At 43.2% G+C, this 16,184-nt stretch overlaps 1 protein-coding gene across 11 annotated transcripts in view; it reads left to right on the top strand.

Annotated features, from left to right (window-relative positions):
• LOC6609700 (protein grainyhead) overlaps window positions 1-16,184 on the top strand; it is a 39,325-nt gene that overhangs the window by 13,116 nt on the left and 10,025 nt on the right. For 3 of the 11 annotated variants that reach the window (XM_032716005.1, XM_032716009.1, XM_002034321.2), the window contains exons 3-9: window positions 5,574-5,970; window positions 11,526-11,720; window positions 11,787-12,398; window positions 12,698-12,921; window positions 13,098-13,260; window positions 15,317-15,428; window positions 15,983-16,077. In XM_032716005.1, the coding sequence (XP_032571896.1) occupies window positions 5,574-5,970; window positions 11,526-11,720; window positions 11,787-12,398; window positions 12,698-12,921; window positions 13,098-13,260; window positions 15,317-15,428; window positions 15,983-16,077 (1,798 nt within the window). Of the gene's footprint in view, window positions 1-2,019; window positions 2,356-5,573; window positions 5,971-8,045; window positions 8,207-11,525; window positions 11,721-11,786; window positions 12,399-12,697; window positions 12,922-13,097; window positions 13,261-15,316; window positions 15,429-15,982; window positions 16,078-16,184 lie in introns of those variants that run through there. The other 8 variants (XM_032716006.1, XM_032716007.1, XM_032716010.1 and 5 more) reach the window with 6 other exon arrangements.

Genomic DNA, 16,184 nt, shown 5'->3' on the forward strand with positions numbered 1-16,184 from the left:
CCGATCGGTCGGTCGGTTGGTCGGTCAGAAAAGCGAACAGATGGCACAAGGATGCGGCGAAGGGACACGAATTAATGGACCTCGTTTCTATATCTGTTATTATTGTTTGCGCCCAGACACAATCGCGATCAATCTGCAGCTTCCATGCGAAGGGGTTGAAAACTTTAGGCCCATTCGGGGCGATTTACCTAAGCCCATGTCCGCTTTTATGCAAATTACATCGCAGGACCCTCGGACCCGAGCCACGCCAAAGGGGTGGTTCATCTCCGCCGGACACGGACAGCGGTCTCAATGGGCCGGAGGTGCGATGTCCAACGTTGAGAAACAATGACAATATAAAGGCGCAGCGCGCATCCACTCGGCCGTGACAAATGGGCCCAAGGAAAAGGAAAAGGAAAAGGATAGGAAAGTCGTTGGACTCACTACTTGCATGTGAATCCCGAACGAATCCTTTTCAGCGTCTGTTGGCTGAAAGCATTATGCAAATCAGCTCCTTTGTTTCGCCCTCTCGGGAGAACTTTGATCGCTGGCTCGTCGTCCTTTATCTTCCTCGGACGGTGTCCGAGCAAGCTGCGTTGTCTTCTCGACGAACCTCAGCTAATATCAATAATGATTTCCTTAACCGTTACGTCCTGGGATTAGGGATATATGCATGCATAGGTTTGGGCAGCTGCCGCGGATCCTGCGAACCGGTTGGCGGCCCCGAAAGTACCCGGCGATCACCTTGCCTTGGGCCAGCACTTCCCAGGCCGCGCTGGAAGCCCCTATTCGAGGCCCGAGACCCTCCGATCGTGATTTCGCGATTCCGAGATTGCCAACGAGACCACAGCAGTCCTGCCTCCTGTTCCATTCGATTCTTGCGATTCCTCGCGAATTCAGGTGGCAGCAAATGCGCCACAGGGTTGCCATTTAGGGTTGTGCTCCTCGGCGTTTGTCGTGTTTTTGTTTTCGCCAAACTGCTCGCTACTTGTTGCACAATTGGACCGCTCGACGGGAGTTGCCAAGGAGGCGGACGAGTGGCCGAGGTGTTGGCCTAATCACGGGTTCGCAATCCATGCACTTAGCTAAAAAAAAAAATTGAGGAAAATGTTATGAAATCGAAGGATTCGAATGGCTAGTACCTTGAGAATTAGAGGGTAACATAATGGAAGTAATCTTTTGAAGTTTTCTATACCATTTCCTATATCTTGTTATTATTATAACATTATATTTATTATAAATTTAAAATTTTTGGTTTTTCTCAATATAAATTTATCTTTCCAACTTCTTGACTGTTGTATTGATGGGTATTGCCCACCAAATTTGTTAGCATACTTTTGACAGACGAAGTGTAATGGTTTAAAACCTCAGACTTCGCGCCTGATAAAAAGTCTTGCTTTAATTTCCTAATGTAAGTCATGTTTTTAATGAGATTTGGATTTAATGGCATTTATAACTCCATTAAAGTCGGAACCACTTCCTTTTCCTATTGCATAAACGCGCAAAAGCCGAGTATACCCCGTGCATTCTGCAGGTACCGGGTGTGAAAAAAAAAGCTTCATGGGAAATAAATAATTAGTGAATAACTGCTGCGGACCACTTGCAGAGTACAGGGGCGGCTGTGAAGGGGGGTCCACCGGCGTCCAGGGGCGGGGCAAAGTGTTAACAAAAAATTGACGCTTTTTTCGGCCCCTGCTCTTTGTTTTTTTTTTGTATTTCTTTCTGTGTTTTATTTGATGGCGCTAATAGCGCTAAACGAATCAATTCCGATGCCGAAAGCAGTAAAAAGTTGCCGCAAAACTTACAAATCCGTAACTGAGACGCACACGCAAGAGCATAAAACACACACACACACATCGATTGATATTATCGGACGCACCTGACCCGAAATTGATTATGTAAATAGTAAATAAATAGAAATGGAAATGCTAATGATGCTGGATTGCCAAAAAATAAATGCACGCACATGGGCGTTGTCGGCGACCATCTCAGTTTCTGCCACGCCCAGTTTGAATTTTAAAAACCCCCCTCGCAAAACAGGCGAGGCTTCAGCTTGGACTCACTGCACGCGGGGCACGTGGAAAGCGATCCCCAGCAGCACCACCAGCAGCTACTCCATCACTACTACAGCCCAGGTGATCAGGTCAAGGATCAGGGATTGGGTTTGCCCCTGAGCCACCAGCAGGATCACCATGGTCACCAACTCACGGCTGCCGGTTTGATGCAGGCCGTTGCCGCAGAGATCCAGCTGAACGAGGATCAGGAGCAACTGCATCCGACTGCCTCCCAAAATAGTCCTTATCCCATCTATAGCTACTATCGCAGCGAAGGCGAAAGGGCGAACAATGGTTCTCCCGGTGCCGATCTGCCCTGGAGGTAAGTCTCCAGCTTGGATTCGAGCAAATCCTGTATCGTTTTCGAAATCAATCTCGTTTTGCTCAATTTGATTTTATTTTAATGAGATAATCCCATTTGCCAAAACCGTATTCATTCATCAATAAAACATGGGCGCTCTTTTAAAATGTTATAATTTAATTTGGCATAAAAACTGGTTTTTGCCTGCAAATAGTTTGGATATTTTAAGTGGGCAAAGTCAATACTGAAATTTACCTTTACACAATGTTGCACTACATTAAGAAATTAATAATTTATTTAAAAAGTTGAAAGAACTTTTCTTTAATAAATAATGTTAAGAAATTCGAGTTTTTGCAGAATTTCCATCAATATCACTATCATTTGGAATTAGGGTTTTAAAATCTGTATTTTTACAGTATTTCCCAACACTATGCGTTTAGAAAAATATTCGTTTTCTGGCGAAAATGCTGTTGCTTTTTAAGTGCAGCGCTTATGAACTTCGTGGAAATGCGCAAAAAAAAAAGCGCGGCACGTTGCCTCAGCTGGGGTTATGAAACCCGAGTCCAAGCCCAAAACCCAAACCCAAGCCCACATGGATCGCTGGTGAGTTCTGTGCCTCGGATTCGTTTTATGGAGCCGTGATGAAACCGTAACCGTAGTTCGTAGTTCGGCCGGGGGCCTGGAAAAGGTCGCGCGTCTCGGCACTTGGCTTAGAAACACAATTAAAGGCCGAACGACGGCGGACGAGATATGGGCAGCACTTTGGCTATCTAATAAATGTGCGACTCAGTTCGCTTCCCCATATCCGCTACGTGATTTACACGGCCTGACCCTAAAAAGCGGAATAACATCGCTCACATATCGCATTACGAAAAAAAAGAGGGAAAAATGTTATAACGCGGGCAATCCGAGTGTCATTTTTAATAGCGAAAATGTTCTGCAGAACATAAAAACAAAAACATTTCTTATTTTATTTTTTTTTTTTTGTTTTTTGTGTCCATGTCGATGTCCGTTTTGCTGTTTGTCTCTTTTTATATGTACGCTTTCAGTCTGGGAAGCCAGAAAACAACTTCGGGTGAAAAACCGGGACACCGGGCACGAGGGAGACAAGTGCCACAAAATGGGGCAAGCGATCGCAATCGCAGGCAGCGTTGTCAACTTGAGCAATGCCAAAAAAAAAACAAAAAAAAAGGAAAAAACCCAAATGAAACCTCGAAATGATACTGTGGTAAAAAAAGAGCAAAAGAACCGAATGGAAATGAGCAGACAGCGCTGAAATATCTTGCAACAGCTGCTAACGGAAGAACGGACACACACACACACAGATACACACTCCCAGCAGAATTCGTATCTGTGTGAGCCAAGGTGTGGCGCAATTTCAGTAACGCTCGGAATTTGCATATATGCAATCAATATCTATGCACAAATTAAGACAAATTGTCGAAAAGCCTGCCGAAAATCGGGCATATCTGATGGATTCGTATAAACACTATTACAAAGATTGCTCAATTGGGCACATCGAATGGAGCTAAATTAGCAAATATATTATTATTTAGATATAGATCTGAAGGGGCATAATAGAATTTAAGAAAATCAATGCAAAGGAAACCATTATGTAGGTGAAAAATGTTAAATGCATATACTTAACAATCGGCTATTTAGTAAATAAATTCTAGAACAGGAGTCAAGAATGAAATAATCAAAACAAAGCAGAATAATCAATCAACGAGTAACCAGTTCCAGAACCAGAATCCAGATATTTATAAGAAAGTAGCCGGTCAAATCAGATCAGTTCTGGTGAATGAATTTAAGAACATTTTTAAGTTGGTCCAAAAATTAGTTTGGTACTTTAAAAAAAGACTTTTCAAAACCAAATATGTTGGAAATCTTAGAAATAGCCAAAGAATCTTACAGGATAAGCTTGAAAACGTACTATTCCTCTGTATCTTTGCACATCAAACCAACCGCCATCTTATTCAGGAATCCTTATGAATATGTTATTGAATATTGTTTACCTGAAAAGGCGCTCATTCGCAAATCTCCTCACTTTGCTGCACAATTGACACAAAAATGTGTCGGTTGGCCTTTTTTCGCTGGTCAAAGGGCGGGGTTTCCCTCAAAAGAGCTTTAATTGTGTCTGAAAACTTGGTGGAAATAATTCCACAATCGAATCCGGTTTTCCAGCTGCCAGGACTTTTGGTTTAGTTTGGTTTGTTGTGTTTTGTTTTGTTTGCTTGACCTTGTTGCGAGGAGCGCCGTCTCCCTCTAAGGCCATCTTCCCTCTCCCTTTTGGTTTTATTTATTTTTTTTTTTTGATTTAGGCCCGCCTCGGTTGGCTGTAAGAATGCCAAAAGTTATCCATATTCGATTATCACAGACGGCGACAGGCATCATCGCAGCTAATTTACGACTCTTCCTAGAGTTGTCGGCGATAAAGCGATAAGAGATCGAATCGAAGGGGCAAGTAAGTCATGGGGGATGCCGCTAACTAACCCCCTTGGCCGATTGTATTCGTTGCCAACTCGAGCTGGATGCTGGCCAAAAGCAGTTGTTGATTTTGATTCCGATGTTGCTGGTGGTTGTGGTTGTGCCAGGTTTTTCTGTCTGGTTTTTTCTTTTTCTTATTTTTTGTTTTTCTTCCCGCTCGTGAGTATTTTTGTGCTTTTTTTCTTTTCTTTTTTTTTTGCAATTGCTGCAGGCTGGATTCTGGTTTATGGTGGCTGGTTGTTGCCCCGATTGCTCCCATTTGGGCGGGCATCCAGGTTTTGTGAGCAGCGCACAGGTGTCTCCGGCTCCGCTGAATGAAATTAGCCTTGCCTCGCTGTTTGCGGCTTGATTGCATGATTGCCCAGGTGATTGGCGAGCGCGGGTTTGATTGATAAGCAGCCTAATGGAGTTATTCCATTTGTGGGGGTGTCGGAATATGCCAGGCAATTGGGATATATATATCTTTCTTACTAGATAGTTTATCTGCTATAAGGGGCTATTACCTTAAATTGGATTATTGTTGTATGTGAACTTCTTAAAAAGTTACTTTATATTATGTAGATGCTGGCTCTATAAAGACACCAGTCTTTAAACTATTTTTATAAATTCTTGTTTGCGTGAGTTACTTTGCATACGCTGGTTAAAGTAATAATTGCACCTATTAAACACCAACTAATGCCATATATTGCTCTCCTTCTCTCTCCCCATCTCTCTCTCTTTCCCTCTCTCACTGCATCTAAATTTTTGAACAGCAGTGGAAAGCTCAATGGCCAGACCACACCTATCGATGTCTCTGGCCTATCGCAAAATGAGATTCAAGGCTTTCTGCTCGGCTCACACCCCTCGTCATCGGCGACGGTCAGCACAACCGGCGTTGTCTCCACGACAACGATCTCGCATCACCAGCAGCAGCAGCAACAGCAGCAGCAGCAGCAGCAACACCAGCAGCAGCAGCAACATCCCGGCGACATTGTTAGTGCCGCTGGCGTGGGGAGCACGGGCTCCATTGTCTCATCTGCGGCGCAACAGCAGCAGCAGCAACTAATTAGCATCAAACGAGAGCCCGAAGACTTGCGCAAGGATCCCAAGAATGGCAACATTGCCGGTGCAGCAACAGCAAATGGACCGGGTTCGGTCATAACGCAGAAGGTAGGCCAACAAAACATATTAAAAACAATGCATCCTTAAGAACTATTAATGAGGAAAAGCAAAACGGCAATGAAAGATAGTTTTTCGAATGCTGAGTCCTCTCAGCTGGAAGCTCTCTTATGAATACAAAAAGTTAATGGACACGCACGCAAATTTCAATTTAGAAGCAAGCACTTCTACACAGAAAAAAAAACTTAATAATACATTACCAAATTCTTGCAGTGTTTTTTAAGCAAGAATTTACACACTTTTTTCATTTTATAGATTTCTTATTTTAAGCATTCTATAGAAATCATTTTGAAACGATCCCTACAATTGAAAGCGAATCTTATAAACAAATCTATATTATTCAATATTTTTTCCTGATTTGGTATACAATAAAGATAGTACGTTTTAATATCAATTTTTTTCGGTGCAATAAGCAAACCGATATTATTTATAAGCCACGATTAACAAAAGAGGAGTCCAAGTGACATATGACAATTAGCATACATTCTTGATATAACTTATAGTTTCTTTTCTCTCAGTGTACATGACATGCTGTATGCAATATAAATTTGTTTTTGCGGATAAGCTTTGGCTTAGATCGGCAGTCCATGCGATCTCATTCCGAATGCCATTCCGAGACCCATTCCCATACCCATACCCATTCCCATTCCCACTGCCCATTCACAATCATCATCAGCGGAGTGGACAACCCCAATCAGCGGCGCATCCTGTGTGCTACATCAATTAACGATCTATATTTGTTGTATCTGTTGTTGTTGTTGCTAGCTGATGTTGCTGCTGCTGGGCGATGTAGTTGTTGCTGCCGCTGCTGTTGTCTAACAGACTTGCAATTGGTCTGTCAATTGCTGGTGTGAGTGAGCAATGAGTATTAGTGGCTGCAGCCAATACGAATCAGCGTCGTTTTTGTTGTCGTGCCGTCGTCGTCGTCGTTTGCTCGTTCGGTTCTATTGAAACAGCGGCAGCAACAACAAGAACAGCAACAACTATTTACTCGAGCAACAACAGCAATGCTGCTGCCAATGCACGGTGAACTGTTATACGTTCGCACGCTGTTATACGATCGTATGTGTGCGTACGTGATTTGTATGGTGCTCTCGCTCGCGCACACGTCGCGATATATAGCCCCATCGCAGTCACACATCGAACCACTTCCTTTGCGCGAGTTCGAGTTGCAAGTTGCAAGCGGACTGGTTGGAAGGCACTTTATTACACTCCCGTCGAACACACACGCAAAGAAAAAAGGAACCACCATAATTAAATGGGAAATTGCAGTAGCAAACTCTGGGCGACAATCGGTAGCGATAAGTGTGCACTTCCGGCGGTTCGCCTTCCTTTTCCTTCGACCTGGCTGCGATTTGGCACAATAAGTGCAGCAAGTGCAACTACAGTCGAACTTCTGTATGGCAAAACCATTCAAAATCAATTCATTACAAAACTAAGCAACCCTTGAAATATTCTTATCTATTGAATTTAGAAAAATACCATTTGGTTCTTTTTAAAATAAACTCTCTTTCGAATTATTAAGGTATAAGAAACTATTTTCCAAACTATGTGAGAGTTAACGATATCGTTTTAAACTCAACTTTAAACATCTTGATATAGGATTATATGCTATGATACTATTACTATCATACTATTACTTTTATACTTTTACTAGCTAGAAACATATAAATATGTATATACATATATAATATGATTTAGTCATGAGAGTGAGATTCGGAGAACCCACTCCCATGAATAAGCCGTCTTAGTTATGGACAGTTCGAGTTAAGGAAGTCCGACGTTATGCAGCAAGTGCAGCTATTTTTTAATATTGCTATGCCGCCGCAGCTGCAACGCCCTGTCCGGCCCCTCCTTGTCGCTCCCGTTGAGAATATTGCGACAGGCGCGGATTCCAACCATTTTGAACTGATATGAGAGACGTCCGAGGTGTGCGCATGTGCGCGTGTATGCGTGTGTATCTGTGTTCCAACTGGCCGACGCAACAACTGCGGATCGCCGACTGGCGACGTCGCAGCGGCTGTCATACCTGGCAGCGATCGGCGGCCTTTAGTCAGTCGTATCACGCTGTCGGAGTAGGATCGTATCGCTTTCGAATCCGATTCCGTAATAGCCGTTCGCTTTTTTCCTCGGCGCGATCCGTAACACCACGTAGATTGTAACCGAAAACCGATCGATCGGAGGGGATCCAAAACGAAATACAACAACAAAAAAATAGACAGTGAGTGTGAGTGATACCGATATCGAATACCGAGTACCTTTTTGCCTGGAATGTGGGCAGTAGTGCAATATTCTGTGGCATATCAATAACGCCAATCCACCTGCGAGTCAAATCTAAACCATGAATCAAACAACAACAGCGCACGCGCAGCAGCAGCACAGCAACAAAAACAGCACGGCAGCAGCAACAACAACTTCACATCAGCAGCAGCAGTATAGAGCAGTTGCAGCAACAACAACATTGTGTGGGCGCAACGCGTTGCCTTTCAACACCCACGCTGCGAACAAGTTCGCTGCCTAAGTCTTTTGTTTGGCGCGCATTTGTTAAGGCCAAGAATCGAATATTAGAGGGTGGGTGGGCAAGAGTGCGGCTTATAAAATTCATTGAGCAGAACCCAGCGCGGCTTAATTGCCGTCTCCGTTTTTATTGGGCATTAATTTGCTTGCCAGCGAAAAACAAAGCAGCAAAATATACGCATATAAATATTAAATTGCCTCAGTCGGTGCACAATTTGCATGCACTCTAATTTATTGTGCATTTGTTGCATTGACAGTTAATTATTCTTAATATTTGTCTTATTAATTTACATACACACAGTCGCCATAGTTTAAAGTCTAAGGTTTCGCCAGCTTAATTTATGATCGAGAATCGGAAACATATCAATTTTGTACTCTTGGCAATTTATTTATTGCTGCTACCCAGGCACCGGAAAGTGTAATCATTAGACTCTGGCATTTAGATCGTGGATTAGCCAAACAACTCTCTCTCTCTCTATCGTTGCTCTATATAAATAGGTAGAGATAAATCGACACATCCAATTGCCTAATCGGATGCCTTTCTAATTGCCCCAAATCCAAATCTTATCAGTTGTTTAGAGCATTCGGCGGATTTCCCCTTTTAGGATCAAATCGCCAAACAATGTATACAGTTTCTCTAAATAATTTCCGATTTCTCATTTAGTTCGGAGAATTTCCTTAATTTCCCAAAATGAATCATACGATATTTGGAGTGAGTCAACATCCAACAATTTTTGCTGAACTCCCAATAGATATTTCCCATTTTCCATTATCAAAATACAAGCGATTAAGATTCAAAGAACCAGAAACGTAATGCAAAGCGCTAAAAACCGGAAAGCGTTATTAATAATAATTCAATTAATAATGGAAAGCCTACATGATGTAACAAGTTAATTGTTCAGACAATGATCCAACAAACAGATTAATAAATTAGACAGGCAGATGGGACTTTCAAAGGAAAAACAATCCGAATAAATTCGAATACCTAATAACTAATTGAGACTATGTCTTCAATTTAATAGGTTTCGTCTATCAATAACTGAATGCTCTCTCAACGGAAGTTTTAGCATCAAGCAAATAATTCGAAAACAACCTTGAAGGTTTATTGCTCTTATTAAGAGTTGAACTGAAATTAAGTTCCAGCATCTAGTAAATTTCCAACAAAAGTGAGCACTTTTCGAGGGCTGTTAGTCACGGGTTTTCCTTACCTAGAACCACAATTACAACATCAAGGAACCATTAAAAAATATTTTATGAATGCAAAACAATTTTTTTTGTTTTTGTTCGCATCCATATATGAAGATGTTTTTCTCGGCTTTTCGTTCACTTTATTTCCGAGAATTAACGATATTCATAAAACTCGGGCCGTAGAAGAAAAAAGTTTCACTTTTTATCATTCCAAAAGGCATTAAAATAGTTAATTGGCTTTATTTAAATATTTTGTTATTTTTGCCTTTGTCTCGCTACTTGTTGTTGCTTGATTTTGGTGTTTTTTTTATTCCTTCCTCATACATAAATATGTGCCAGAATCGTTTGTCGCTGGTCGCTACTTAGCATAATTCTAAAAGCCCAGCTCCGCACGGCTCATAACCGATAGCTGAGTTATACCACATAGCCGCCAATATGGCCAAAGCTAAAGCTGATGTTGACAACAACAAAGGCTAAAGATTCGGATGCGATTGAGTCCGAGACACACGCACCACAAAAGCCAAAAGTTAAAAAACCAAAAGCCGAAAGATCGAAAGACCGAAAATCCGACTAACCAACAGCAACAAAGTATCTTTGTCTCCGTGTCTCTGCTCTGGCGGATCGATCGTCGATCGGATTCGTCAAGGCCTTTTCTGACGTTGCACGTTAAAAGTTTAAAATGCAAATTGATTTCGATGAACAAATTTAATTAGCTCGCAGCTAGAATCTTTTACTGATGCTAAATTATACAAGAGACTTCAACCACAACGAATAAAAAAAAAATGGAATCCGAGAAATCACAGACGCAGACACAAAAACCTCCGTATAAATTTAAATCAGTCAGACTGACAGTCAGGCAGGCATATACACACAAAAGCTAACCGAAATAATCAAAGTAAAGACCATAAATTATTACAAGGGTTCTGCGCCTGTGTGTCGAGATGGCCAAAAGTGTAACGAAAATTACCCCAAAAAGTTGTGGCCCAAACGCTTGTCAACCGGTTTCGATCAAAGGCCAGCCAAATAGTGACGTCTTTCGGCTGGACCTGTGTCTCTCTTGGGGGTTTCACTTTCTTTAGACCAAAGGCAATCAGCAGTACGTTGCTAATTTCAATCTTAGACCCCCGATATCTATATATATAGATATACATGTATGTATATATAGAAAAAGACATGGATTGACCACACTTTGCTCTGTATTACCTCATTTAGCTTCGTGCGTTTGTCTCCAAAAACGTTTGACATTTTCGGGCGACCAATAAAAAAAAAACAATGATAATTAACATATGCATATAGTCATATATATATATATATATATTTCAAACCGTATATACATGTGCCGTATATAAATGTTGATTTTTTCGCGCTTTTTTCTGTATATTTTTTAATTGGTTTCTTTCCACTCGACGACAACAACGAAGACGGCGACTGTTTCATTTCGTTTTCGTATATAGCATTTTTTTTTTGTGTTTATAGCCTTTTATTATAAACTGTACTTGTTGACGTTATATTCAATAAGCTGCTGGCTGCTGTTGTTGTATGAATCATGGCTGAAAGAAAAATCCACATCATGGCCCAAAAGAACGCACGCACAATTTTGTCACCTCGTTTTCTGGGGTTTCTGTGCGACCTTCTGTGCTGTGCTATGCTGGCCATAAACAACGATCAATCATCAAACATTGGTCTTTTGGACTATTAGCCACAATGACAGAATATCTTGGAATCTCGGTGGATTCCTGATCAATCGATTATTTCCTTAGCCACCGTTTCTCAATCAGACCTTAGCTTTAAGTGACTCAAGCTAAAAACCCCAACCCAACAAACACACACCTTTCCCGCAGATCTTGCACGTGGATGCACCAACGGCAAGTGAAGCTGATAGGCCCAGCACACCCAGCAGCAGCACCACCAGCACTGAAAACTCTGAATCGGAGCCACAGTCAGTATCAGGATCAGAATCAGGATCGCCGGGAGCCAGGACCACAGCCACACTAGAGATGTATGCAACCACGGGCGGCACACAGATCTACCTACAGGTGAGAACTCTCAGTGAGGCGAGCGAGCGAGTTAGTGCCATGTGTGACCCAACCAACCACCTGCAGACCTCACATCCCAGCACGGCGAGCGGAGCGGGCGGCGGCGCCGGACCCGCTGGAGCCGCCGGCGGCGGCGGTGTGTCCATGCAGGCGCAAAGTCCCAGTCCGGGTCCCTATATCACGGCCAACGACTATGGCATGTACACGGCCAGTCGCCTGCCACCCGGTCCCCCGCCCACCAGCACCACCACGTTCATAGCGGAGCCCTCCTACTATCGGGAGTACTTTGCGCCGGACGGCCAGGGTGGCTATGTGCCGGCCAGCACGAGGTCCTTATACGGCGACGTGGACGTATCCGTATCTCAGCCCGGCGGAGTGGTCACCTATGAGGGCCGCTTCGCCGGCAGCGTTCCCCCGCCCGCCACCACCACCGTGCTAACCAGCGTGCACCACCACCAACAACAGCAGCAGCAGCAACAACAGCAGCAGCAACACCAGCAGCAACAGCACCACCAGCAGCAACAGCACCATTCGCAGGATGGCAAGAGCAACGGCGGAGCAACGCCACTCTATGCCAAAGCCATCACGGCGGCGGGTCTAACGGTGGATCTGCCAAGTCCGGATTCTGGCATTGGCACGGATGCCATCACACCGCGGGATCAGACCAATATCCAACAGGTATACCCCTCGATAGAATCCCAAATGTGACACAATCAAAACAAAGTAGTTATGTTTGATAATGCGTTGCGTGTCCATTAAAACCATAACTTAGAGGTAGTGTGTTGTACATAACACTAAATCAGATAAGAATCACATTTAAGTAGATTTGTAGCCAAATAGTAGAGTGTTTGTCTAAAGCGTGACGTGTCCATTAAACCCTAGTAAACGTAAAGGTAGTCTTTTGTATCTTATATAAACTAATAAGTTCATTTCATAACAAATTTCTATATAATTCTAAAATGTTTCCTTCCAAACAGTCCTTCGATTACACGGAATTGTGCCAGCCGGGCACGCTGATCGATGCCAATGGCAGCATACCCGTCAGCGTGAACAGCATCCAACAGAGAACGGTGGTCCATGGCAGCCAGAACAGCCCGACCACATCGCTGGTGGACACCAGCACCAATGGATCCACGCGATCGCGGCCATGGCACGACTTTGGACGCCAGAATGATGCCGACAAAATACAAATACCAAAAATGTAAATCATTTTAAGATCCTTTCCTTCCGAAGGAAAACCTTTAACTTAACCAAATCATTTTGAATTTATCTTACAAAAACATTTGTTCATTAAAAATTGTTAGTTGAATAATCTTAGATCACACATAATTCTTAACATTTCTATTACTAATCTTGTAACCAAATACAACCCGATAGCTTCACAAACGTGGGCTTCCGATATCACCTGGAGAGCCCCATCAGCTCATCGCAGAGGCGCGAGGACGATCGCATCACCTACATCAACAAGGGTCAGTTCTACGGAATAACGCTGGAGTATGTGCACGATGCGGAAAAGCCCATCAAGAACACCACCGTCAAGGTAGGATCCAAATCTATATGCTTCGATATATATAAGTTGAGGGAAGGGGGAGGGGAGCTTAGTCAATCAAGTTCATGCTGCTTGTTTTCCATTCTTTGGTGTGTTTTGTTTATGCCATCAACACCACATGAACAGACGAACACATGAACAGAGAAAATGGAAAATTATGCCCCTGGGGCAACCCTTCGTTACCAGGGCGATTTGTCAGGGAATCTGTGCCGGCTTCTTCAGCGGGGATCTTTAGTGGATAGTGGTCCTACCCCGAGGTGCGATCGCCACCCCTTTGCTCAATTACACCCATCCGATATCCTGCCGCTCAGGGGCACGGCGCAATGATAAATGATAGTGAGAATGCGAGTGCGATCCCTAGATGAGAATTTGAATATTCCGTTCAATGCAAATTGCCGGCAGACTCGCTCGTCTTTCACGACCAATGTTTGTTCAGGACGATCGCTCAAGGAGTAGGAGCAAGGAGCAGGAGCAGAAGCAGGACAATACCCGTCAACATCATCAATCAGATAAGCTTAAATGACGTCTGAAGATGCAAATGCAAATTGAAAACTGAACCGTTGAGAGCCGAAGAATGACATCAAAGTTACAGTTGAAAGTGGTAAATGGGTTGAGGAAATGGCCGGAGGAAACGGGAAGCGGAACTTGAGGCTAAGTAAACAACAATTGAAATTGAAGGCATCCGAATACGAATCTGAATCCGATTCCGAATCCGAGTCCTAGTCATTTGCATACGCAAAGAGTGCGATAAAAAAAAAGGAAAGAAGCATGAATAAGAAACGAAACTTGCAACAAAAACTTCAAGAAACGTAGCCAAATGAATCGCAGAGATCTTCAGATACGAGCTTAACCTTCCCTCCGCTACTCAAGTTCTCGGTCAGGTCGGATTACCATAAAAGTGCCATATTTTGCAAGGCTCGACAAAAAAGTGTCAAAATTAATTTACGAGTTTATTTGTTTAGAGCTGCGCGCCCTTTCCACCCGAAATCGGACAACTTCCCAACACTTTTGGGCATTTGCATAACGCAATCTAACGGGGAAAACTGATCCAAGAAAAACGTGAAACGAATCGGGAGAAAAAACTGAGTATAATTTACGAGCTGATTAGCCCATGAATATGTAAAAACTTACACAGTCCCGAAGAAAACACACAAAAATATTTATGCAGTAATCAGCTAAAACCCCGACTGCTCAAGAAATTGATGATCCTTTCGGGGGTTGCTTGCGATTTCGAAACTGTTTCGGTTTTTTTTTTCTTCTGATTTGGAAAGGAAACTCTTTGGCTATCTCTGTGCGCATCCTTAATTATTCAAAATGTAAAAAATAGACACAAAATAATAGACAAAATATGTAAATGCTGGGAAAACAATAGAGCCTCGATGAGCAGAAGAAACCAAATGAGTTGGACGTTTTTCTGCTAAATCGAATTCGTCCTTTTGTCCTCGCCGGGCCTAATCCTTTTGACTTTTCAAAGGCGTAGGGTGCGATCCGCCGAGTTTTGAGTTGAGTGTCACAACGCATATATGTCAGAGCAATGAACCCGGGCAAGGAGCCACCCATCCTTGGGATAGTATAAACGGATTAGGACCATGTCTGGCAAAAATCAACGCAGGACATGGCATTTCCTTACAGATAAGGATCAACAACTCTCGCCCAAGATCGCTTTCCAGATCAGGATAGTGAACTGAGCTGCCCGAGTTGCAGTCCCTAGTTCTATTAGGGCTGTTTGTATTTCAGATTTCCTTTTTCAATTACGAAGATATAATCGAATCTGTGAGTTTTTCCTCCAAAATCCCATAGTTACAGGGGTTATTTTACTGATTAAAATTTCAATTAGAGTAGATAAACTTGGAGAATTACTTCTAATTTAAGCAGGCAAATAAGTTAAAGATACTTCTCATGTAAGTTATCTAACTTAATTTTTAATATCTCCCTTTTAAGCAAGCCATAAGTGAGATGAGTTAATTTTTAGTGTCCCCTAACTTAGTCCCGCACGTAATTTAATAACCATATTTGCTTTCCGTTCCTCCCGTTCAATCGATTTCAGAGTGTGATCATGCTAATGTTCCGCGAGGAGAAGAGTCCCGAGGATGAGATCAAGGCCTGGCAATTCTGGCACAGTCGTCAGCATTCCGTGAAGCAGAGAATCTTGGATGCAGGTGCGTAAAACCAACATGGCCTTCCCAGCCCCAATCCCCAATCCCCGATCTCCAACCTGAGCGGCGAAGTCCAGCAGCGTCGCTTGCTCGCCTGTCCATTTGTATTGTCTAGTATTTCTAGCAGTAAATTGTTGCTTTTTATTGAAAGGCCCGCAACGTTCCAGGAGAGTTATGACATTGATAAACGCGCATCGCGCGGCGGCAGCAAACTGCGCTCCGTTTGTTTGATTGCAGATAATCTCGGTGGCTATGGCCACGGCTGTGGCAACCTGTAGCCTGCCACTTGCAACATGGAGCTGCTGCGGCTGCTGCTGCCGCTGGCCCATCAAACATAACTCATTAGGCACTTGTCACTGGATGGCAACGCAGAAATTTCCTTAATTGTTAATACAAACATATTTTCCAATGTCCGAAGCTCTCGCCTCTGTTGTTTGCCCCATTCAACTCCATCCATTCCATCTCTCGCACTTCTTTTTCTGCGTCTTTAAAAACCCCGCGATCTTTCCACCCGAAACCCCCGCTGATTATCCGCTTGGACTGCTCTTCTTCTCCAGATACGAAGAACTCGGTTGGCCTCGTTGGCTGCATCGAGGAAGTGTCGCACAATGCCATCGCCGTCTACTGGAATCCGCTGGAGAGCTCCGCCAAGGTAAGTTCTGCTCATTCTAGATCTCATTTCTACGGCAATCGTAGTTATGGAATTTTTGTGTACCCTTTATCAGCATGGGTATGCTGATTTTGTTATAAAGTTGGAAT

This window comes from Drosophila sechellia, chromosome 2R (assembly GCF_004382195.2).
Source record: "Drosophila sechellia strain sech25 chromosome 2R, ASM438219v1, whole genome shotgun sequence".
Classification (NCBI taxonomy): domain Eukaryota; kingdom Metazoa; phylum Arthropoda; class Insecta; order Diptera; family Drosophilidae; genus Drosophila; species Drosophila sechellia.